Source organism: Ahaetulla prasina, chromosome 5 (genome assembly GCF_028640845.1).
Source record: "Ahaetulla prasina isolate Xishuangbanna chromosome 5, ASM2864084v1, whole genome shotgun sequence".
In the NCBI taxonomy this organism is placed as follows: Eukaryota; Metazoa; Chordata; class Lepidosauria; order Squamata; family Colubridae; genus Ahaetulla; species Ahaetulla prasina.
Genome location: NC_080543.1, coordinates 3065765 through 3092074, shown reverse-complemented (window position 1 = coordinate 3092074; position 26310 = coordinate 3065765). Strand labels below are relative to the sequence as shown.

The 26310-nt window shown below is 45.3% G+C and overlaps 2 protein-coding genes across 2 annotated transcripts in view; one reads left to right on the top strand and one right to left on the bottom strand.

The window, feature by feature from the left end:
* Window positions 1–26310, bottom strand: part of FAM168A (family with sequence similarity 168 member A) — a 66863-nt gene that overhangs the window by 33279 nt on the left and 7274 nt on the right. The window contains exon 2 of the mRNA XM_058185086.1: window positions 25514–25874. Within this exon, the coding sequence (XP_058041069.1) occupies window positions 25514–25874 (361 nt within the window). The remainder of the gene's footprint in view (window positions 1–25513; window positions 25875–26310) is intronic.
* Window positions 26028–26310, top strand: part of PLEKHB1 (pleckstrin homology domain containing B1) — a 38788-nt gene continuing 38505 nt past the window's right edge. Inside the window, exon 1 of the mRNA XM_058185408.1 lies at window positions 26028–26115. The gene's annotated coding sequence lies outside the window, so the exon portion shown is untranslated. The remainder of the gene's footprint in view (window positions 26116–26310) is intronic.

The window sequence follows — 26310 nt, the reverse complement described above, 5'->3', positions numbered from 1 at the left end:
CAGTCAGCTAGTTGGTTTTAATGCCTAAGGTGAAACTAGAACTCACCATCTCCTAATGATTTGCCCGCAGTCACCCAGCTGGCTTTTATGCCTAAGGCAGAACTAGAACTCACAGTCTCCTGGTGGTTAGCCCAAAGTCACCCAGCCGGTTTTCATGCCTAAGGTGAAACTAGAACTCACCATCTCCTAATGATTTGCCCGCAGTCACCCAGCTGGCTTTTATGCCTAAGGCAGAACTAGAACTCACAGTCTCCTGGTGGTTGGCCCAAAGTCACCCAGCCGGCTTTCATGCCTAAGGTGAAACTAGAACTCACCATCTCCTAGTGATTTGCCCGCAGTCACCCAGCTGGCTTTTATGCCTAAGGTGAAACTAGAACTCACCATCTCCTAATGATTTGCCCGCAGTCACCCAGCTGGCTTTTATGCCTAAGGTGAAACTAGAACTCACCATCTCCTAATGATTTGCCCGCAGTCACCCAGCTGGCTTTTATGCCTAAGGTGAAGCTAGAACTCACCATCTCCTAATGATTTGCCCGCAGTCACCCAGCTGGCTTTTATGCCTAAGGTGAAACTAGAACTCACCATCTCCTAATGATTTGCCCGCAGTCACCCAGCTGGCTTTTATGCCTAAGGCAGAACTAGAACTCACCATCTCCCAGTTTCTAGCCTGGTTCCTTAACCACTGGACCAAACTCGCTCTCAGGGTTGGCTGAATGAGGACAGGCAGGTAGTTAAAATTTTCTTCATTCTGTTTCCCCCCCCCCCCCCCCGCTAAATTTATAGCCCTTTCTAGCCCAAATTTTTTCAAAGCAGACACGTTTTATAGACAAATCTTTTTCCCCATTTTGCCCCCCTTGAGACCCAATTATTTTCCACGTCCCTTTTTGTACCCTAACTACAAAGCTTCTGCCTTTCTCTTTGTCGGTGTTAAAAGAAACCCCTTAGAAACTCCTTAGTAATATAAAAATCAGCAATTTTCACTTTCAAAGATCACCGTTCCTTTAATTAAATACCTTTCGTGATCGGGGGGGGGAGAAATATGATTTGAAATCACGTGAAGTCGATATCAGCCATTGTTTACATTCGCGCAGATTTTCAGTGGCTTCGAACAGAAAACATCTATTTACCAACGGACGATAAAACGTTGATTTTATATTTGAAAACAGAGGCTGCCATTCGCAGCATCCATCTGTCACTCCAGGCAGCTATTATTGGCTGCCATTTTACGGCCTGCTAGGATAGCCGAAGAATATTTCGGAAGGACGCGTCAATATTTTTCCAAACTGTTCTCAAAATTGCAACTGTAAGGAACGGAGAGGAGGAAAGAAAATAACTGGAGGGCTAATGGGTAGGAAATCTTGTTTTGCTCGTTTAAATGAGTGTCGGCAAACAAATTCAACGGTGAGAAAAATAGCAACGACGGTGCATTGGAAGAGCGGCAAGAATTATCGTTTGCCTGCAAGCAAGAACCGGTCGGACCATAAAATAGAAAAAGGAATGGAAAAAAAATTTTTTTTTTAATTTGCATTTATATCCCGCCCTTCTCCGAAGATTCAGGGCGGCTTACACTATGTCAAGCAATAGTCTTCATCCTATTTGTATATTTATATACAAAGTCAACTTATTGCCCCCAACAATCTGGGTCCTCATTTTACCTACCTTATAAAGGATGGAAGGCTGAGTCAACCTTGGGCCTGGTGGGACTTGAACCTGCAGTAATTGCAAGCAGCTGCTGTTAATAACAGACTGTCTTAGCAGTCTGAGCCACTCAAGGACCCAAAATAAAGAACTGATCTGGGGATTTAGAATTCGGACAGGCATCTCTGCGCCTAAGGCCCCCAAACTTAACAACTGTTGATAAGAAATACCCAAAAATCTGGATGGTGGATGCGGCAGTACGAGGAGACACATAATACAAAAACCTGCAAATAGAAACAGAAGCACTCGGGTGAAAGAAAGCAACGGTAGCACCAACAGCCATAGGCGCCCTTGTGTGCAATCCCAGAACATTTGGAACATCCCTTGAACAACGTCGGCATTGACAAAATCCCCGTCAGTCAATTGCAGAAGGCAGCTTTAACTCCAAACAGCTTACATCTTGTGACGATATCAGTCAATTGCGGAAGGCAGCTTTAACTCCAAACAGCTTACATCTTGTGACGATATCAGTCAATTGCGGAAGGCAGCTTTAACTCCAAACAGCTTACATCTTGTGACGATATCAGTCAATTGCGGAAGGCAGCTTTAACTCCAAACAGCTTACATCTTGTGACGATATCTCTATTTACCATCAAACATCCACATCTGGCTCTCCCGGGTCCTCGAGAGGCGGCTAAAAATGCCAAATCCAATCTAAACTTCCGGCTGAACAATAAGATAAAAGTGTTATCAACCGAGGCTTTCTAATTTTTTTTTCCTCCCAAGAAAGCGTTTTGTGTTACAACAGAGCAACGCAACCAGGCGGTGAACTATTTGCCACAATGTAATGTTGCACACAGGTAGTCCTCGACTTGTGACCACGATTGAGCCCAACGTTTCTGTCGGTTGCTGCAGTTGTTAAATTAGTATCGCGGTCGTTAAAAGTGAATCTGGCTTGCCCACTAACTTTGGTCGTCAGGAGGTCGCCAAAGGGGATCACGTGACCCCGGGGACACTGCGACCGTCATAAATATGGGTCAGCTGGCGAGCGTCCGAATATTGATCACGTGACCAGGGGGACGCTGCAAACAGCCATTAAGCGTGAAAAACGGTCACTTTTCTCAGTGACTTACTTTTGAACAGTCACTAAACGAGCTGTTTAAGTCAAGGACTAGCTCTACCCTTGTTCCAGCCCTATTTCCATTCCTTTAATTTCTTTATCTTGCCGTTTCTTGTCCCAAAAGTGCTTTTTTTTTTCAAGAGGCGACTGGACTTTTTGGTTTTTCTTTGAAGAGGTTTCGCTTCTCATCCAAGAAGCTTCTTCAACTCTGACTGGATGGTGGGGAAAGGAAGGATTGATGCTCCTTGCAGACGGCTGGTCATTTGCATCCTTTGAGAGGGTCCTTGAGGCCACTTGGAGGTTTACCTGTGTCCTCAGGGTCTCACCTGAGTGGTGCAAATGGGTGTGGAGCTAACAGTGAAGAAAATATCCTACAGCCAAGAAGGCTCCACTCCTATTTGCACCACTCAGGTGACCCACAAACAAACCTCCAAGTGGCGTCAAGGACCCTCTCAAAGGATGCAAATGACCAGCTGTCTGCAAGGAGCATCAATCCTTCCCTTCCCCACCATCCTATCAGAGCTGAAGAAGCTTCCCCGATAAGAAGCGAAACGTCTTCAAAGAAAAAAAGAAGAAGTTTGAAAAACCAGGAGCGAATTGGTTTCCTTCCCAAATAACCAACAGGAAAAATGACTTGGTGGGCCACGATAGATTTGCTGTCTTATTTACACAGTTGCCTTAGCATCACACCGGCTTAAAGTACCGGTATCTGTATTCTGTGTTCAGCGATTAAACCTTTGCATCTACGTTATGCTATTCCGTTTTATTTATTTATAATATAATATAATAATATAATATAACAACAAAGTTGGAAGGGACCTTGGAGGCCTTCTAGTCCAACCCCCTGCCCAGGCAGGAAACCCTACACCGTTTCAGTCAGATGGTTATCCAACATTTTCTTAACAATTTCCAGTGCTGGAGCATTCACAACTTCTGCAGGCAAGTCATTCCACTTATTAATTGTTCTAACTGTCAGGAAATTTCTCCTTAGTTCTAAGTTGCTTCTCTCCTTGATCAGTTTCCACCCATTGCTTCTTGTTTTACCCTCAGGTGCTTTGGAGAATAGCTTGACTCCCTCTTCTTTGTGGCAACCCCTGAGATATTGGAACACAGCTATCATGTCTCCCCTAGTCCTTCTTTTCATTAAACTAGAGATACCCAGTTCCTGCAACCGTTCTTCATATGTTTTAGCCTCCAGTCCCCTAATCATCTTTGTTGCTCTTCTCTGCACTCTTTCTAGAGTCTCAGCATCTTTTTTACATCGTGGCGACCAAAACTGGATGCAATATTCCAAGTGTGGCCTTACCAAGGCCTTATAAAGTGGTATTAACATTTCACGTGATCTTGATTCTATCCCTCTGTTTATGCAGCCCAGAACTGTGTTGGCTTTTTTGGCAGCTGCTGCACACTGCTGGCTCCTATCTAAATGGTTATCCACCAGGACTCCCAAGATCCCTCTCACAGGTTCTACTATTGAGCAAGGTACCACATATACGGTACCTGTGCATTTATTTATAAGCACCGTTAATATAAGAGTTCGGGAAAGGAGCACAAGAAATGGCAAGTCTACGGAGATTGTCCGGTCATTCGGTTGTCCCTAAAGTGTTTTTTCAACTGGACTTTCTGGTTTTTCCCCTTTCGAAATGACAAGAGGTGGTTTTCCTACATACCAGAAAGAGGCCATTAGCCTCGCAACACAGGCCTACCCGGTGTGCGCATTCTGCACCGTGTGCAGGTCCCGATTTGAAATGAGAGGCTTGCTTTATATAGCAGGGGTCTCCAACCTTGGCCACTTTAAGACTTGTGGACTTCAACTACTATTCAACTAATGAATAATTGAATTATTCATTCAATTCTGGGAGTTGAAGTCCACAAGTCTTAAAGTGACCTAAGTTTGGAGACCCCTGGTTTATAGGGAGAAATTGCATTTTAAGAAAACCCACAAACACAGTGGTGTGAGCGGGGCCTGGTAAACACTGCTTACTTGAATAATGTTTGCAGTATATAATGACCTAGCGCCTGAATTCGGAGAATGCTATTTTTACCGGTGTATTTTTTTTTTTTTGGAAGGGGGGGGAAGGAAACCCCGGTTTTCTATTTTAATTAAATCCTTTGCAGGCGTCGGTCCTTGGCAGACTGCGAGATGTGTACTTTTCCCACAGAAGATGTCTGGCTAAAAAATTCACAACCTCAAGGAACAGCAGGCTGGTCCTTGAGGAGGGGATGAAAAAGATATTTAAGGGAAAATTTAAAAAAAAAATATTCCATGCAAGAAGAAAAGGATAGCAGCCTAACTCCGTCGGCACTGAGAGGAACAGAAGATGCACGCAGCTGGAAATGCAATTTATTTTACGTCCAATGCAAGGTTTTTTTTAGATGTTCGGCGCAAATGGGCGACAATTCCGAGCAGGGCAACCGACGGATCTGATTTCCAGCAGTATAAAAATGCAAAACAGCACCACACACACACACACACACAAAGCGAGTGAACTTGGGAGGAAGGCAGCCACCGAGAAGCCGGCCTCATTAGCACGGTAAAAATAATTCCACGCTCTTGAAGGCGGAGTAGCTGTCGCAACCCACAAACGCAGCTTCACAAAGCAGAGCAACGTTCGTGCCGTGAGGATGGTTTTTAAAAAACATGTTATTGTTAAGAAACATGATTTGCAAACTGAGAGCAAAGGGGTATGTATGGAACGGTCTTCCTAAAAATCAGCAGCTTTTTAAGATATCTGAACGTCAACTCATACATATAGGTTGCAGAACAGAATATAGACTGTGGAATGTAGAATAGGGAATAGGACAGGACAGGACAGGACAGGATCGAATTCAGGACAGGACAGGACGGGATAACAGAATGTAGAATGTAAAATACAGAACCATGATTGCGAATCTAAGGCTGTTCCTGCCTCCGGAGGGCCTTTTCTCTCTCACTTGGCTCCAGAGCCTCACTATGAGTCTGGGGAGGGCGAAACGGCCTTTCCCACCCACCCCGGAGGCCGAGAACGGCCTGTTTGCCAACTTCCGGTCCCATGCGCAGGGGCGGGATGCATAGAATTATGGATGTGGGCAGGCGCGCATATGCCCTCCCCGCCCCCGCCCCCTCCTGGCACGCGATGGCAAAAAGGTTAGCCATCACTGATATAGAATAATGTAGAATATAGAATAGGAAATAGACTATATTATCGAATATAGAAGGTAGAATATAGAATAGGGAATAGAATAGATTATAGAACAATATGTAGTATGTAGAATATAGAATAGAATGGATTATGGAACAGAATATAGAAGAATGTAGAATAGGGAATAGGGAATAGAATATATTATAGAATGTAGAATATAGAATAGGATAGAATAGATTATAGAAGAGAACAGAATATCGTGTTTCCCCAAAAATAAGAACCTTATTTTTTATTTATTTTTTTGAACCCTGAAATAAGTGCTTGGCCTTATTGCCATGCGCTCAAAAGCCTGATTGGGTTTATTATCAGGGGATGTCTTATTTTGGGGGGAAACAGGGTATAAACTAGATAACAGAACAGAACAAAACAGAATATTTTATTGGCCATGTGTGATTGGACACACAAGGAATTTGTCTCCCATGCAGAAGCTCTCGGCGTACAAACAACCAACGAAGTGATATAATCATAATAACAAAGGATAATAATCATAATAATGAAAGCAATAGAGAAGGTAGTGGAACAGATGAGAAGGATAAAAAGTAATATAGCCACGTGACATGGGTAATATACTTAGGCACACATACATACATCGGGGAGGAGAATCTTAAATCGTTTTATTATCCCTGTGGCTACGTAGCATTTCTTCCATCTTAAGAAAAGGACATTTTGAAGCGCGAGGCAGCAGCTTTTCATCAACCCTCACGCGGCAGGGATTTTTTTTGCACACAAAGTCAATTTACTGCGGGTTTACCGTGCAGACAAGACCATTGAATTATCTTGACTCGCTGACATTTTAATAAATCTCAAACATACACAAAATCAATCTTGGCCTTTTCTACTCCCATCCCCCAACTCTTTCCCTCCTCCGACAGGAAAAAAAACTATATTGTAAATATTCAGCGTCTCGTAGTTTATATTCTCGCAAGTATTGCAAAAGAATTGGATGGATGGATGGATGGATGGATTGTACGCATATCATTCATAGACTAGCAATATATATTAACTTTTACCCCAAGGTTAAAAAAAAAAACCCAGTAAAATACAAATGTTAGAAAGATCCATGTTCAAATAAATTCCAATGTCTAGGCCAGGAGTCTCCAACGTTGACTATAATATAATATAACAACAGAGTTGGAAGGGACCTTGGAGGCCTTCTAGTCCAACCCCCTGCCCAGGCAGGAAACCCTACACCATCTCAGTCAGATGGTTATCCAACATTTTCTTAAAAATTTCCAGTGTTGGACTACTTTAAGACTACTTTAAGCTTTGCTGGCTGAGATATTCTGGGAGTTGAAGTCCACAAGTCTTAAAGTACCCCTGGTCTAGGCCATCTGACCGTTGCAAACTAATAATTACGTCATTAAGCGGATCCAGCTTCCCCCATTGTCTTTGCTTATTGGAAGGTCACAAAAGGTCACATGAATCCAGCACAGAGCAACCGTCACAAATATGATCCAGCTGCCAAGCCTCTGAATTTTGATCACGTGACCGTGGGCAACGGTCGTAAGTGTGAAAACCAGTCACAATGTTCTGACCTAGGCTTCCTGAGACAGTAAAAAGCACACAATCCGTCCCCAAAACCCTCTTTTGATTTCAACGGCTGTGAATTCTGCTCATTCACAGCCCATAATAAGTCACAAATAGTTTGTAAAGAGTCTGACAGAAGTCTGTCACAGTCCTTCGGGATAAGGCTGATAAGCATCCACCTTTATATCCCTTGACACGCTGCCGAAGACCTCATTGGCCATTAGCCATTCCAAGGCCACACGGAGCACAGAGTCAAAAACGGAGCTTCAGAACTGAAACCGATCAGAACGAACAACGTTGCTTCCTGCAAAAGCTCACATGCGTTTGCTCCTCCTTTATGTGTTATCATCTCCAAGCCTTACTCCCAAGTCGCCCCTTTTGTCTTAACTCTTCTTGCCTTCTGGTAGCTCTGTGCATGCACGCACTGGGAACAGTGTCGTGTCCCACTCCTCCTCTGACGGCCGGGTCGGGGAAGTCCGTATCAAGCGTGGCTGCAAAGCCTCTGCAGCTTTGCCAAAGTTCTGTCAGAGTTCTCAGGGCAGGCAGGAGACCAGGATGTGACTTCAGCAATCCAAGTTAGACTTTGCCTGACTCAAAGAATGCCAGAAAGCAGATCCTTTATATAGGCCATGGGGTGTGGCTCCATGACTCAGCACTTATCCAGGCCTGCCCCTCCCTTCCTTTTGCTGACGTCGCCTCTCCATTCTCCGGCTCGTCCCCAGCTGCCGGTAATCCCAGCTCGTGGCTGGCTTCAGGCGCACACGCTATCGGAGAGAGGTTTGTTTGCTCGGTTTGTCCAGGCATGGTGCCAGGGCTGGGGGCTGGAGGCATGCCAGGACATTCTTCTGTACTATCAGCCTCTGGCTGAGATAGCAGGAGAGGAGAGGGGCCCGGCTGCGGCGGGGGGGAGCGAGCGAGGCACAACAAACAGACTCCCCCTGTTCCTCTGCCTCTCTGGCATCAGACTCTGGAGGCTCTGGAGTCAGCACATAACTCCCAGATGGCCCTGGCCCCACCTAAGCCTCCGACGCAGAGCCCTCATCCAAGCCTTCTCCGGACTCCAGGACTGGCCCACGTTCGTCCCCAGCCTCCTCACTGTCTGACTCTGCTGCCAGCTCCGCAGGCTACCGGCAGACCACAACACACAAGTCACTTTTTTCAATGCCCTTGTAATTTCAGTGACTAAACAATTGGTTGTATTCTTAACAACTGTTGTGATTCGCTCAACAACCAAGTTACTAATTTAAAAACTGCAGCAGTTCAGTTAATAACTGCGTCAAAAGAGGTTGTAAAATGGAGCAAAACTCACTGAACAGCTGCCTCACTTAGTAATGGAAATTTTAGACTTAATTGTGGCCACAGGTCGAGGATTCCACCTGTACAATAGACCAGCAAAAATGTTTGTGCATTTTGCTTGTGGAAAGAAATGATGCACATAAATTGGTCTCTTTCCCTTGTTGATAAACAAATCTCACTTAAAATAAAAACAGCCAGGCATTTCCCAAAACATTTGTCGACTTTAATATCCCCGATTCCATAATTAAACCTGTAATTCTTCCGTTGAAGGCATGATTCTCAAAAGGTTTTCCTACCTTGCTAATCATTTGCCACTATATACATCGCAAGCCAGACCAAAAAGTTTGATATTGAGTTGCTTAATTAGATCCTTGCTGCAATGGTCAAATCCATTTTTTTTTACTACCGGTTCTGTGGGCGTGGCTTGGTGGGCGCGGTGTGGCTTGGTGGGCGCGGTGTGGCTTGGTGGGCGCGGTGTGGCTTGGTGGGCATGGCAGGGGAAGGATACTGCAAAATCCCCATTCCCTCCCCACTCCTGGGGGAAGGATACTGCAAAATCTCCATTCCCTCCCCTATCTGCGGCCATCCAGAGGTGGTATTTGCTGGTTCTCAGAACTACTCAAAAATTTCCGCTACCGGTTCTCCAGAAGCGGAAGGTTCTCTTCTGGAGAACCTGTAAGAACCTGCTGGATTTCACCCCTGCCTTGCTGAGTCCCAAATGCAGATTTGGTTGCGTTCAAGTATTTTCATGTGCCAGCACTCTCTTGGTGTTGTGGTCTGCCAGCAGCCTGCAGAGCTGGCAGCGGAGTCGGACAGTTAGGAGGTTGTAGAGGACGATGGACCAGTCCTGGAGTCAGGGGAAGGCCTGTACGAGGGCTCTTCGTCAGAGGCAGAGATGGGACCAGGGCCATCTGGAAGCGATGCGCAAACTCCAGAGCCTCCAGAGGCGGACAGCAGAGAGGCAGAGGAACAGGAGGAGCCTGTTCTAATGCACGTATGCGAAGAGCTGCCAGAAGGCAAGAGAAGCTGAAGCAGAAAGGACGACTCAGGAGTAAGGCCAGGAGATGACTGGCCCCTCCCATAAGGCTTAAAAGACCAGCAACAAGCAGTTGGGTTCTTTGTAGAAAAGCAACGTTGATTCCATTGCTTCTTGTCAGCATCTCTTCAGCTTTGTGGGGGTTTTGCCAAGAAAAGCCTTTGGCAGGTTGCCAAAGACATCAAAGGTTGGTGATAAGGCCGAAGAATTTGTTTCGGACTAAAGCTTAGAATGAATTAATTCTCAGCTGTTTTAACAAACTAAGTTTCTTCAGGACTGAATTGTGCTTGGGCCCCTATGCCGTGTAGAAGTAAAAAGCCAAAGTTTTTTTAGTCTATAACGGATAACAAACCGAAAATATATCAACAAGGACTTGGATAATGCGTCTCATTACACTGAATTTTCAAGAGGGATGCACTGTGCGAAAGAGACAATCAAGATGTCCAAGAGGGAACAGAAAGGCCAAAACACCAACAATCAACACCCAAATGAGCACAGATTAATTCCAAGATTAACTTCGGATCATAGAAAAAACTTCACCATAGTTTCAACTGGGAGATCGTGACCATCCTAGACCAAGCCAAGTCCAGAAATGTTAAGAGAATTCCTGGAAGTTTGGCACTCGGACAAATCAACCATCGACAGACACAGAGAGGTAAACAATATTTACGTGCCACTCAAAAGACACTCAACAAGCCAAAAAGAGAACAAGAAGAACAAAACGGGCTCCCCGCCAGCAATCAAACACCCATCTGAGCATAGATGAACACTAAAATTAACATCAGACCAACAATCCAGAAGTAAACATGATCCCAATCAAGAAACTGCCAAACAAGCTAGGAGTAAACAGCCATCCCAAGAAACTCCAAGGCCATTCCCACGGACACTGACAGGGCGAGCCAGTAGAATATAAATTGAGAGCAAACCCCACTCCCTACTAGCACTGATGGTGTTACCTAGTTGGGTCATGAAATGTCTGTAAGAAAACCACCAAGCTCAGAGGGCACCAAGGATCCTACAGTCCTCCTCCTCCTCCTCCTCCCTCCCCTCCTCCTCTGCAAACCCTACTAGCACTGATGGTGTTACCTAGTTGGGTCATGAAACGTCTGCAAGAAAACAACCAAGCTCAGAGAGCATTAAGGGCTCCTCATTTCAACCCTGAGCTACAAATATTCCCCTTTATTGGAAAAACGATGTTTCTCAATCTGGACAACGTTAAGATGTGCGGACTTCCACTCCCAGAATTCCCCAGCTAGAAGCAATGCTGGGAGTCGAAGTCCACCCAACTTAAAAGTCCGAGAAACACAGCTCCCTATTATTAGCTTACTCATAAATACTCAGAACAGGGAAGAACCGAGAATATAAATAGGTCTCTGTGCAATGTTCTATACTTCTGCACCCAATGAGACTGACTCTCTATGAGCTTGGTAGTTTTTCTTGCAGGCATTTCATTACCCAACTAGGTAACATCATCAGCGCTCGTGAGTGTGGGGTTTGCTCTCTGTTTGTATATTGTACAATAATTTGCTCTGGCAGTGTTGGTAGGATTCAGAGGTGAAATGCTCTGAAGTCTGCTACCGGTTCGCTGCGTGTCCGCATGCGCGGTGCATGACAAATGCGTGCTTTGCGTGCAGGCACACTGCAGGCGCTGCCGTGCAGTGCTGAAAAAGGAGGATTAAGACGCCTTTTCTAAGGTAAGTAGAACAGCGAAGGGGGGGGGGAACAGCTGTGCCACATGGTTTAGATTCGCTAGAAAGCGGGATTTCCTGCTTTCTAGCGAATATAAATCACGCGGCACAGCTGATCATCGGAAATATCGGTTCGGATGAACCAGTAGCATTTTTTTTTACTAGCTATTCGCCCGAATCGGTAGCTTTTATTACTACCGGTTCAGGCGAACCGGTCCGTACCGGTAGCATTTCACCAGTGGTAGGATTGTGCTTTCCCCCCTTGACAGTTCCTTGATTAGGGTATTGTTTTCTGCTTGTTTGTCTGGTACTGATCCCTGCTTATCCGACTACCGTTTATTAAGTTCGTTTATTTAAATTTATTTTGGGCTGCTGGGAGGATGCGTTCGAGGCTGTTTGTTCCCTTCCTAAGCTTTTAATGGTATCTTTTTACATAATCTGTGAGTGGGGTTTATTGCTATGCATCTATTGATGCTGGTTTTATTTGTTGTTGTTTTTTTAGCCGTCAAACCATCACATTTTATATTTTAACTGCACAATTTGAAAGCATCCGAGAAGACAACTAAATCAGGCTGGAAGAACTGAATAGCTGGTCTTTTATTCAAACACAAAAACAAGAAAGTGACTATAATGACACACATTAATAATTCCACGGAGATTCTTATATAAGGAGCCCCTTTATCGCAATGGCATTCGGGGCCCTATTCTGCCTTTCCCAACTGCTATCATTTCTCCCAAACCTCTTCGCATTATTTTTCACATGTCTCAACTGCCGACTTCGGAAACAACAGAATTAACAGAGTTGGAAGGGGCCTCGGAGGTCTTCTAGTCCAGCCCCCTGCTTAAGCAGGAGACCATACTACACCATTTCAGACAAATGTCTGGAATTTCCCTTGGAGAGAGATTCTGGGCAGCATACAACCAAGGAAAAAACAGTATGTAAAAGTTGAAAAATTTAGAAAGAGACAAGGATGATAAAACACAATTAATTACAGGTACTCCTTGACATACAACAGCTGGTTTAGTGACCGTTCAACACTACGACGGCACTGAAAAATGCGACTCCTTTTCACACTTACGACCATTGCAGCATCCACACGGATTAAAACTGATTGATTAAAATTCAGAGTCTTGGCGACCGACTCGTATTTATGACCATTACCGTGTCCCAGGATCAGGTGATCAAAATTCAGCAGTTTGGCAACTGGTTCATATTTATGACGGTCGCAGTGTCCCGGGTGCGTGTCATGTGATCCCCTCTTGAGACTTTCTGACAGGCAACATAGATGGGGAAGCCAGATTCACTTAACAACCGTGTGACTAATTTAACAACAGCAGTGATTCGCTTAACGAACGTGGCCAGAAAAGTCGTAATAAAAACGGGGCAAATTTCTTGCTTAGAAACATGCATTTTGGGCTCAATTGGGGTTGTAAATTGAGGACTTCCTGTATTCCTAATTAAAGGGCCTCTGGTGGCTCAGACTGCTAAGACAGTCTGTTATTAACAGCAGCTGCTTGCAATTACTGCAGGTTCAAGTCCCACCAGGCCCAAGGTTGACTCAGCCTTCCATCCTTTATAAGGTAGGTAAAATGAGGACCCAGATTGTTGGGGGCAATAAGTTGACTTTGTATATAAATATACAAATGGATGAAGACTATTGCTTAACATAGTGTAAGCCGCCCTGAGTCTTCGGAGAAGGGCGGGATATAAATGCAAATAATAAAAAAAAAAGAGCAAAGGCCAGGTAACACATTGATCTGGGAAGACAATTTTTTCCTAGAAAGTTAAATTCTGCTGTCTTATGGGTGCTGGACAGTTGAAAAGAATTTATCGCAAAACACCTGCGCAGAATAAAACAGAAACCAAGAAAAACCCACCCATTTTTCAGCAAAGTGCAAAAAAAAAAAAATTATTCTGGTTTTAGCTTTGCACCGACCTTCAAGTTCACCTTTCTAATCAGCAAGAAAAAGATTCAAGCTGTTCTAATTGGCGCATTCTTGACCCCCCCAAAAAACTAATGATTTCTGGTTATGTTCACCTCCTGGATATAATTCGGATTTTGCTGGACAGGGGAAAGCAGTAAACAGAGCGATAAATGCAGGGGTGACCAGGCCAAGAAAAACCCAAAGGATAATTAATTCAACCGATCTGCTGTTAGTATGTTTTTTTCCAGGAATAGACAGTCAAGTCTATCTACTCCTGCAAAAAAAAATGCAGATAATCTAGATTGCAGAAAATATGACTTCTGTAACAGAATCATCAGTGCTTAGAATACTTTACCTGACTCTGTGGTCTCTTCTCATAATCCTAAAAGCTTCAACCAAAAACTTTCTACTATTGACCTCACCCATTCCTAAGAGGACCATAAGGGGCGTGCATAAGCGCACAAACATGCCTACCGTTCCTCTCCTATTGTTTTTCTTTTCTTCTTCCTATATATATATAAAAATATCAGCAAGTGGGGAAAAAATAATGAGAAAAGCAGCTCATTAAAATCAGATGCTGCAAACGTGAGAATGGGAGACATCAGACCCCCAATATGGAAGTTCACAGGCATCCTTGACTTACAATCGTTCAGGGGTCTCCAACCTTGGCAACTTTAAGCCTGGTGGACTTCAACTCCCAGAATTCCCCCAGCCAAAGCTGGGGTCACGTGGTCATTTACAACAGTTCACATTTAGTGACCGTCCGAAGTTGCAACAGAAAAAAGTGATTTAGGGCTATTTTTTCACACTTAAGACCTTTGTGGGATCCCCGTGGACAAAATTGGCAATTGACTCACACTTATGACCATTGCTGTGTCCCATGGTCACGTGATTCCCTTTGGCGACCTTCTGACAAGTAAAATAAATGAGAAAGTCTGGATTAACAAATGTCTCACTTAACAACAGAAATGCTGGGGTCAATTGTGGTTGTCTGTACATTTCTAACGTCAGATTTTCTTTTTTCTACAAATACCTGAAACAAGCGAGATGACATCCTCTCTCTTTGGCTCTCTCCTGCTAGATCCTGAACCCACTTAATTTATTTTCCTGTGTTATATTTCCATCACATCCCGCTGTGGCTGCCTTGAGCTACCAACCTTCAATTTCATATTCATGAGAAAACACGTCCAAACTTCAAACTCATTTGTTTTATCGTAGACCTACCCTAAGTAATTCAATGTCTAGCTTTTTCCCAGTCCTACATGTCTCAATAATGTGCTAAAAAGCCAAATGAAAAAATAAAAGACAAACCCAAATAAGACAACGGGCACATAGAGAGATAAACGACATTTACATACCATTCAAAAGAGATGAGCGAAAAAGACCAAAAGACCTCTTTGCCAACAACCTACACCAAGATAATCCAAGATTAACACCAAGTAATAAACAATACCCCAAAATCAAGGAACTACTAACTCAGACAAACAACCCAACAGCAAACCACAGTTTAATCAAGGGACCACCAAGAGCAAGACACTGTATATAAAGAGATGACAAACCCCACTTCCTTCTAGCCCTGAAGATGTTACCTAGTTGGGTCATGAAACATCTGCAACAAAACCACCGGACGCCAAGAGCACCAAGGACCCCACAGTCATTGTCATCCTCCTCATCCTTGCCCTTCCTCTTCCTCCTCCCTTTGTCCTTTACTACCAACCCCGCTCTCTTCTAGCACTGATGATGCTCCCTAGTTGGTTCATCAAACATCTGCAAGAAAACCACCAACTCCAGAGAGTAGCACAGAATCCACAGTTGTTCTCATTCTCCTCCTCCTCTTCCTCCAGTCCACAAACTCCTGTCCCTTCCAGAATGGATGATGTTACTTAGTTGGGTGATGACACGTCTGCAAGAAAACATGGCAAATCGGAGAGCACTGAGGACCCTCCCAGTCATCCCACTCCTCCTCCTCCTCCTCCTCCTCCTCCTCCTCTAGTCCACAAATCCCACTCCCTTCTAGCATTGATGATGTTCCCTAGTTGGGCCATGAAACGTCCCCACAGACCTTCCCACAATTCAACCCCAAGCTACAAATATTCACTTCTGTTGCTACAACTGGCAAGTGCCATTCCATTCGACGATGCCAGGCTGGGGAAGTCATCCAACGTGACTTTGGCTGCCAGCGGCCTTGGTGTGATGACCCGGGGCCTGACACAAAGGCAACACAGCCAGAGAACCGATGTGAGTCCCTTTATTCTCAACAACTGTGCCCCCAATTTCCCTTTCGACTCTCCGGCCTGGAGAGAGAGCTCTCCCACCAACCTGTAATAATCTTTGGCTGGCAATACTTCAGCCCCAAATGTTGTAAGCAGAAAACTTCCAACTAAAAATCTAAGAAGGCAAGACCAGCAGGCAAGCAAAATAAGGAATTCCACAAGTATAGTAGCGCGACAATAAATTGAACCCGTTGGGAGGATGCCAGGATTCAAAGAAACACCAGACAAACTCAGCGTTTGTCCCCGACAACCGTCCCTCCCATTTGCCTCTCCTTTTAAACTCCATCAGCAGCTGTGCCTTGTAAAGAGGATCTGGTCCCTTTCTTCCCTCGTAAGCCACGTTGCTCCCTTCTCCGTTCCTCCCTGCGCTGCCTGGGATGAGAAGCGGGTGGGCCTTGGTCTTCATCTGAACCCCCTCTCCCTTGTTCTACCTCTCCCCTGCTCTGCCCAGCCAGGCTTTGCCCTTCCCCAGTTTCTTCCACAGCCAACGGATCCCCTCTCTCACTCTCTGTCAGCCGTTCCTCTTCCCCTTCGGATTCAGACTCCGACAGGGGAATGACACTTGGCTTGAGCTCCACAAGACCGAAAGCGACAAGGATTTCCAAACCAGCACAGCGCTTTTAATCGCAGACCTTCTCATGAATAGGTAGGTACACCTGGCAGCTCCCTGCAAAGGCCCAGAGTCTGGGTGGAAAGGTAATTATCCAGCCCTATGGGAACCCCTGCACCCCATCTGGGAAACGAAAAGGCTCCAGTAGTTAGCACCCTCCAGAAATCTACCGCGACAGGAGACCTCCGAGTTTAAAACACGCAGCGCTATTTCCACGAGAATAAAATCGGAGGCATTTACGAGCCCTGTGGATCGCACCGTCGTTAAAAACAAACGACCCGTTTAAGCGGCTCTCGTAAGATAAAAAAGAACGTTATTGTGTATTTATTGTTCCGTCTACCGCAGCGGAGAGGCTGCGATGGAGGAGCGATCGTTTACTAGAATTGCTGGGAAATTGCGGCTCGGGCCTCCATCTTATTACTTCCCTTTGTGATGTGCGGGAGAATATCCCCTCCAAGGGCAAAAATGTGTCTCCCTAGCGTTGTTGTATTTGCAATGGTTGAGGGCTCACTTTATTCTTTGGTTGTCTGGATTTTTACTAGACATTTACGAGACATTTCTGCATTTAAGGAAAACCGACGGGCTTCCTATCTGTTCCCGAGCCCAGTTTAAGAATCCAAGAACTACGCTTGAAAAGGACTACATTTTGGGAGTGCTGAGTTGGGGGGGGGGGGAAATGTTTAACTATGGTTTGCCACATAGCGGTTTAAGGTACCAAGCAAGAAACCAGGAGGGTGGGAGTTCTAGACCAACCATAGGCAAGGGTGACTTTGGGCCAATCACCAGGAAACTGTAAGTTCTAGTCCTGCCTTAGGCATGAAAGCCAGCTGGGTGACTTTGGGCCAATCACCAGGAGACGGGGAATTCTAGTTCCACCTTAAGAACAAAAACTGGCTGGGTGACTTTAATAATAATAATAATAATAATAATAATAATAATAATAATAATAATAATAATAATAATAATAATAATAATATTTTAATTTGTATACCGCCCTTCTCCCGAAGGACTCAGGGCGGTGAACAACCAAATAAAATACAAACACAAACACATACAATATTAAGAATAACCCTTAAAAAACTTTGGGCCAATCACCAGGAGACGGGGAATTCTAGTCCTGCTTTAGGAACGAAAACTGGCTGGGTGACTTTGGGCCAATCACTGGGAGACTATAAGTTCTAGTCCCACCTTGGGAATTTAAACTGGCTGGGTGACTTTGGGCCAACCACCAGGTGTCGGTGAGTTCTAGTCTCGCCTTAGGAACGAAAACTGGCTGGGTGACTTTGGGCCAATCACCAGGAGACGTCGCGTTCTAGTCAAGTTCTAGTTGACTTCAGAAGACGGTTCCCCCTCCTACTCCAAAGTTACCCACTGGAAACACCAACAAGAAATACAGCGCGTAGAATAGTCCAGGGGACACAATGTGGACAGAGAGACGTTCCCTGAGGGTGGGCTCCCTTACGAGTCCAGACGCTTGGAAGAATAAACCTTTGGTCCCGGTGACCGACTCACAATGGATCCTGCAACATTTTGTAAGTAGTCCTCGCCTACCTGTACGCACCTTGTAACATCCACTTGCCAACTGGGGGGAAAGTAAACCCTGCACACGATACACCTCGGTTACAGGATTTGGGTTTGGCTAGTCCAGAGAAAAGAAGGACTTAGGGGGAGATGATAGCAGTCTTCCAGTATTTGAGGGGCTGCCACAAAGTAGAGGAAGGGGTCAACTTATTTTCCAAATGCACCTGAAGGCAGGACAAGAAGCAACGGATGGAAACTCATCAAGGAGAGAAGCAATTAGAATTAAGGAGAAACTTCCTAACAGTGAAGACAATTAACCAGTGGAACAGCTTGCCACCAGAAGTTGTGGGTGCTTCATCACTGGAGGTTTTCAAGAGGAGACTGGACAGCCAACTGTCAGAAATGGTGTAGGGTCTCCTGCTTGAGCAGGGGGCTGGACTAGAAGTCCTCCAAGGTGCCTCCCAGCTCTGCTGATTCTGATCCAATAGCATCCATCTCCGGTCCTTAAATGAAACCACTCCTGGGGCCTGATTTAGAGGCTAACATCCCATGACAATTCCATACTTTTATTCCACGATCTGTTTTACACTACATTCTCCCAATTAAGATCAAAGGCATCAATCTAATTTGAGATTCTGGAAAGTCCCTCTCAACGTTCCCGTTTTTTGGGGCCATTATTTTGTCTGTCCTGGGGCTCCGCTTGGTGATGTTCCCCAAATGTGACACGTAATAACGCGATAGGAATTCTCCGCCGCAGAGCCGAGCCCGGTGCCCTGGGGGTATTCCCCTGGAGCTGAAATAATTAGGTTTATTAGAACATACAAAATGGAATTATCGCTCTTAAAAAACGGTTTAATGGAGTGCGGGGGGATTACGAAGAGGCGTCTGAAGGGGGCTCTTTAAATGCTCCGGGGGTCTTTGCAAGAATCGGAAAGGGAAGCGAGGGGAACTGAACAAGGGGGGAGAGAGACCACCCACCCACAACCATCCAAAAACCCCAGAGCAATTCAATTCTGGCAGCTTGCAGATGCGTGGACTTCAACTCCCAAAATACCCAGCTTGCAGAGGCATGGAGTCGAAATCCACACATCTGCAAGCTGCCAGAATTGGGGGAAAAAACACTGCCCTGGATGAGCTGCCATTACAGGTAGTCCTTGACTTACAGCAGTTCATTTGGTGACCGTTCAAAGTTCCAACATGACTTACGACCATTTTTCACGCTTACGACCACTGCGGCAATTCGGGGGTACATTTGTGGTCGTAAGTCGAGGAACACCCGTATGGACTTCCCCTTCTAAGCAAGATTACAAGGAAAGGATAGAAGGTACAGAAATGCTGAAAACTGATTTTCAGTCTCAAAAAAGCCTCAAAAAAAACGGACGAGGGCATTTTATGCAGCCTGGGGCCTTTTGTAAAAACAATGTCGAGACTCTGGAAAGAATGCAGAGAAGAGCAACCAAGATGATTAGGGGACTGGAGGCTAAAACATATGAAGAATGGTTGCTGGACTTGGGTAGGTCTGGTTTAATAAAAAGAAGGACTAGGGAGGACATGATAGCAGTCCCTCTCTCTCTCTCACATCTATCTATCTCTCTATCTCTCTATCTTCTATCTATCTATCTATCTTATCTATATCTATCCTACCTATCTATCCTACCTATCTATCTCTATCTACCCATCCATACATCCATATCTATTATATCTACATATCCATCCATTTATATATATGCATATATATATATCCATTTGAGGGGCTGCCCCAAAGAAGAGGGAGTCAAGCTATTCTCCAAACCACCTGAGGGCAGGAGAAGAATCAATGGGTGGAAACTAATCAAGGACAGAAACAAACTAGAACTAAGGAGAAATTTGCTGACAATGAGAACAATTCATCAGTGGAACAACTTGCCTCCAGAAGTTGTGGGTGCTTCATCACTGGAGATTTTTAAGAAGAGATTGGACAAACATTTGTCTGAAGTGGTGTAGAGTTTCCTGCCTAAGCAGGGGGCTGGACTAGAAGACCTCCAAGGTCCCTTCCAATTATTCCTACTCCTATACTCAATTCTTCTATTCTATTCTATTCTGTTCTGTTCTGTTCTATTCTCCATGTTCCATTCTATTTTATTCCAACTGGATATTAAAAATGAAAGGCCTTTTTTCTATCTATCTATCTATCTATCTATCTATCTATCTATCTATCTATCTATCTATCTATCTATCTATCTACTCATCCATATATATACAGTATATATGTGTGTGTATATGTATGTATGTATGAATCCATTTGAGGGGCTGCCACCGAGAAGAGTGGGTTGACCTGTTTCCCAAAGCACCCGCAGGCCAGGCAAGGAATAATGGATGGAAACTGATGAAGGGAGAGGTTGAACCAAGAAATAAGGAGAAATTTTCTGACAGAGCAATCAACCCATGGAACAGAAGTTGCCTTCAGAAGCTTCATCACTGGAAGCCTTCAAGAAGAGACTGGATTGCCACCTGTCAGAAATAGTGTAGGGTCTCCTGCTTGGGTGGGTGGGTGGGTTGGACTAGATGACCTACAAGGTCCCTTCCAACTCTGTTATTCTGTAATCTGTAATTTATTCTGTAATCCATCCATCCATATCGATATATACATATACATCCATCTATATCTATCCATCCATCCATCCATATCCATATTTATACCTATATCTATATATACATATACATCCATCTATGTGTATATCTATCCATCCATCCATATCTATATCTATCTGTCCATCCATCCATATCTATACCTATATCTATATATATACATATACATCCATCCATGTGCATATCTATCCATCCATCCATATCTATACCTATATCTATATATATCTATCTACATATACATCCATCCATATCTATATCTATATACATCCATCTATATTTATCTATCCATCCATCCATATCCATATCATACCTATATCTATATATACATATACATCCATCCATATGTATATTTATCTATCCATCCATCCATCGTATCTATATCTATCCATCGTATCTATATCTATCCATATCTATATAGACTTCGTCAACTTCCGGACCTCCGAACCTTTCGGCGCGAGCTTAAAACTCATCTATTCATCTGCGCAGGACTGGTCTAGATTTTAGATTTTAAATTTAAATTGGTTTTAATGGGTTTTATTATGTATACTGTTATTTTTAATTATTTGGCTATTTGGAATAAGTTTTTTAATGGATGTTTTATTTTGTATCTATATGTATTTTTATCTGCCTGTAAACCGCCCTGAGTCCCTAGGGAGATAGGGCGGTATATAAATACGAATAAATAAATAAATAAATAAATAAATATACCTATATCTATATATACATATACATCCATCCATATCTATATCTATATACATATACATCCATCTATATCTATCCATCCATCCATATCTATACCTATACCTATATCTATATATACATATACATCCATCCATATCTATATCTATCCATCCATCCATCCATATACATATCTATACCTATATCTCTATATACATATACATCCATCTATATCTATCTATCCATCCATCCATCCATCCATATCTATACCTATATCTATATATACATATACATCCATCCGTATCTATATCTATCCATCCATCCATCCATATCTATACCTATATCTCTATATACATATACATCCATCCATATCTATATCTATATACATATACATCCATCTATAGCTATCCATCCATCCATATCTATACCTATACCTATATCTATATATACATATACATATACATCCATCCATATCTATATCTATCCATCCATCCATCCATATACATATCTATACCTATATCTCTATATACATATACATCCATCTATATCTATCTATCCATCCATCCATCCATCCATCCATATCTATACCTATATCTATATATACATCCATCCGTATCTATATCTATCCATCCATCCATCCATATCTATACCTATATCTCTATATACATATACATCCATCCATATCTATATCTATATACATATACATCCATCTATTATACCTATATATACATATACATCCATCCGTATCTATATCTATCTATCCATCCATCCATCCATCCATATCTATATCTATATCTATATATACATATACATCCATCCGTATCTATATCTATCCATCCATCCATCCACATCTATACCTATATCTATATATACATATACATCCATCCACATCTATATTTATATACATATCCATCCATCTATATCTATCTACCATCCATCCGTCCATTTATCTGCCACCCATGTCCCTTCACGGGCAGCTCCAGCCAGCTCACCACGTTAACACCACCAAAACCTTAAAAACAAACGTTAATGAAAGGGAAAGGAGGCATTTTAGTGGCAGAAGGCTTCCGAGCTGGGGAAACGGACCCCCATCTCTAATCCCCACTCCCCTCCTTTAATCAGCAGCCAACTTCACAATTCCACCAGACCCCCTGCCCGGGGTGTGGTGGCCGGTGGAGACAAGCAATCCCAAGCAGCCGGCAGCTCTCCCTCCTCAAAGCTGCCTTAAAACTCCTCCATCCGGTTGTTGTTTTTTTTCTCCATCAGAATTTCTGAGGAAGGGGGTGAAGGACACCCGCAGCCCCCACCTCCGAGGATCATATTCTGCTTAAGGCACAGAATGGATGCGAATTGCCTTCCCTCTTCTTTCCTTCACACAACCTGCCTTTGTCTGAAGGGAGAGAAGGGAAGAGAAGGAGAAGGAGAAGAAGGAGAAGAAGGAGAAGAAGGAGGAGAAGGAGGAGAAGAAGGAGAAGGAGAAAAAAAAATCAAACCTCAACCTGCTTATTTTCCCCTGATTTGACACTTCGACTAAATTCCTTCTGGGCGAAATTCAATCAACAGGATATATGAGCTGTAACCCGAAGGCTTATCGCCAAAAGACACGGGAGGGCAGAGCGAACAGCTAATAGAAAAAAGAAAGAAAGAAAGAAAAAACAGAGATGGGTGGGGGGGGAAACACACACCTTTTGCCAATGAATTGTGCATTTCCGGACTCCTCTGTTTACGCAGATGAATGGATGCAGGACCATTAATCCAGGCGGGACAATGATAAGCTTAATTACCCTTATTATTGCAATCCCAATAAACCAACTCTTAAAAAGCAATCCTGTTTTAAAGGCAATTGGGAAGGGGGGCAGTATTTTGCAGGAAGGGTGTTTTTTCTCTGCACCGTTTCGCTCGCGACAGAAAAATTAATGTCGCTGAATATTTTATCGGGCTCGGGTTAGATCTGCTCTCCCACCGTGGCTGCTTACGGCATCCACAATCACCCACAGCCAGTCAGGTTTTTTTTAAAAAAATAAAATAAATCTTGCATTCCAGCAAATGGAGGAAGCCCCATTACGCCGATCTGCGGCCTGCGACCCACCCGCTCACCCACCCCCTAAAACCTGCAGAGCCCCCAAACCGTTTCTGCTCTCCCGACTCAAAAAGCGCCGGATTAAAAACGTTTTCGAGAACGCGTCCTGCGTTTTGCATCCGTGGAATTTATTGATTTATTTAGCATCACGGCATATCATACACGAGCTTGCAATATATATCGATGTTTCACCTGGACTGGGGGGGGGGGAGAAAAACCCAGCATAAAATATGAATCTTTAAGATTTCTATCGACTGTTTCCCGATGACTATCATTAAGTGTGGTACCTTACGACTCTTGACGAACGTATCTTTTCTTTTATGTACACCGAGAACGTATGCACCGCAGACAAATTCCTTGTCTGTCCAATCACACTTGGCTAATAAAAAAAATCTAATTCTAATTCTATTCTATTCATGTTTAAGGACATGTATTCAGAAGCCAATGTCTAACCACTGAAGCACAGCATCGCCGATATGAAGATAATAACAATAATAATAACAATCAGATATTGGCCCTCATCTTACAGCCCATCTAACCGCGTTTTCTGCCAGCTATATACAACATCCAATTTGGCTTATGTATCACACCGTGCGGCAAAACCGAAGCGTCATTCTAAATTCCTTTAAAAGCTAATCCTTTTGTATGCCAATTCTCACAGACGGTGTCTTTTGGCCATTGCAAATTCCACAGAGCAGATTTTTGGGGTGGGTGGGTGTAAATTTAACCCTCCTGGCCCTAAGGGGCAAGTTTGCACCTACCTCCGCAGCTCTTGCCAGATGGGGGTCCGTCTGTCCGTGCCCCCTCCATGATGGGTGTGTAATACCCACAGGCCCACTGCCTCCGAACCCAAACTATACGCATATTTGTCCATAACTTCTGAGCGGGTAGCGATAAAGTTCCCCCACCATATTCTGAATTCAACTCTTATTTATTTCCTCTATAAATCGAGCTGGCATAGCGTCATTTTTGCCCCCTCCCATAATATCCCGTATTTCTGCCACCTCATTGGTGCCCCTCTCTTGCAAACCCTCTCTTGATCCACCATAATAAAAGCTCCAAATGAACCGGGTACACAAACACACACAAACACACACCTCTCTTTCAACAAGGATGCTGTTAAGTTTTGAGCATGTCATGGTGCTGTTGTGAGCATTTTTTTTCACACACACTCGCTGGTCTGATTTTAGCAGCCACGCATAGCCCTTAGATTAATTAATAACAGGGTCTTTTGAATGCTGGGCAGATCAAGGTTTCTTTCTGTGCCCCCCCCCAATACCAGTTTCCATGCTCCCCACACACACACACAGCGGCCCAGAACCAAGAATTCCTTGCAAAGGAGCCCAGGCTGGGCACTGGTTTTTTTTTTTGCAAAAATGGCTCCTGGCTCCAGACCACCTCTTCTTTCTTTGCCATTGGAGCCCCCCCCACCACAATCCCCAAATGCTGCTCCCCATGGGCCCCTCCCCCACCCCAAGACTTCTCCCCAGGGAAAAAGCCCTGCAGTTTCCAAAAAGGGGCGATGCGCATCACAGGCAGCATTGATTGCATTCGTGCCACCACCACTTTGCACCACAGGTTAAAAATACGTGGTGGTGCGTGCGTGCATGTGCGGGTCTCCCGCACCTCTCAGCCGCGTGCACGCGCGTGCATGCCCTTGCGCGCGCACCTCTCTCAGACCAGCGGCAGCCTGCGTGTGCACGCGCATGCATTTTCTTACGTGTCTCCCGTGCACCTCTCGGGCCGTTGCATCGCACACGTGCGTGCGTGTGTTGTGGTGCTTGCGTGTGTGTGTGTTGCAGCTATTCAGACGGCAGCCCCGTCCCCTGCGGGCTGCAAAACAGGATTGTGGGAATGCACCCCGGGGAAAGAGAGGGGCGGGGGGGGGAGTCGAGGCAGCTTTGCACGGGCATCGGCTTGCAAAGATCTTCCGACGTGTGGTTGCCAATCCCTCCCTCCCCACCCCAGTCGGGCTTCCCGTGCATTGCACAAAACACCCCACCCGCGAGGCAGGTCAAAAGGCGGCGCCCCCTCAAGGTCAAGGAGGGAAAGGAGGGAGGGGGGTTCTCCTGCAAACCCCGGGTCGGCCCCGCCGGTTCCCAAGACGAGGGGCTCGACCCGGGTCGGCTGCTCTCTCTCTCTCTCCCCACCCCCGTTCACACGAGCAGGCGCTGACTCGCGTGTTTGGGACCCGTGCAATGAAAAGGGGGGGTCCACAGACCCTTATTGCACCACCCCCGACCCCCTCCCCGCACCCCCCCTTGCAACCCCCTCCCCCGCGGAGTTTCCTCCCCCCCCGCCCCTCCCCACCTGCGGGGCTGGGCGCCGTCTCGGTCTGCGTCCGGCCGGCCGGTCCTCGGCTCCAGCCTCCCCTCCCGGGAGCGGCGGGGGGCGGCGAGCGAGCAAGGCCGCGGAGGTGCGAAGGGGAGAAGCGCCGCCGCCCGACTGAAGGGGAAAGACGGGCACCGCCAGCAGCTGCTGCTGCCGCCGCTGGGCGAACCGTTACAGCAGGCCCCGGCAGAACTACCACTCCCGGCAGCCCGCGCGGCGCCGGAAGGGGGCGGCGGCAGGGGAAGACCCGGCCGCGAGGCATGCCGGGAACGGTAGGCGCCCAAGTGGCTCTTCCCCTCCCCCGTATAGGCTCGTAGGCAGGAAGTCCGCGCGGGGCTTGCTGGGGGTTGTAGTGCGCCAAGTCAATCCAGGCTCTCCGAGCGGTTCCCGGGGTAGCGGCTCGCGGGTCGGGGCTCTTCGCGGCTTGTGGGCGTGCAGCCGGCTCAGGGCAGGGGGTGTGCAGGCAGGGGGGGCGGGGAGGAACCCCGAAAGGATTTTGGGTTTTTTTCCCCACTTTTTTTTAGGTATCCGGGTTCCGAGACACGTGTGGATGCGACTCCCGCTCTCCCCAGCTAGCCAAGGTTAGTTTTAGCCCCGGTTGTGTGCGGAATTTAGCCAAAGCAAGTAATGCGGCTCGTGGGAATATATAGAAAATTGGGATGAGTATATAAGAGAATAACAAGAGTTGGAAGGGACCTTGGAGGTCATCTAGTCCAACCCGCCATCTACCCAAGCCTACACCATTTCTGACAGCTGGAAGTCCAGGCTCTCCTTGA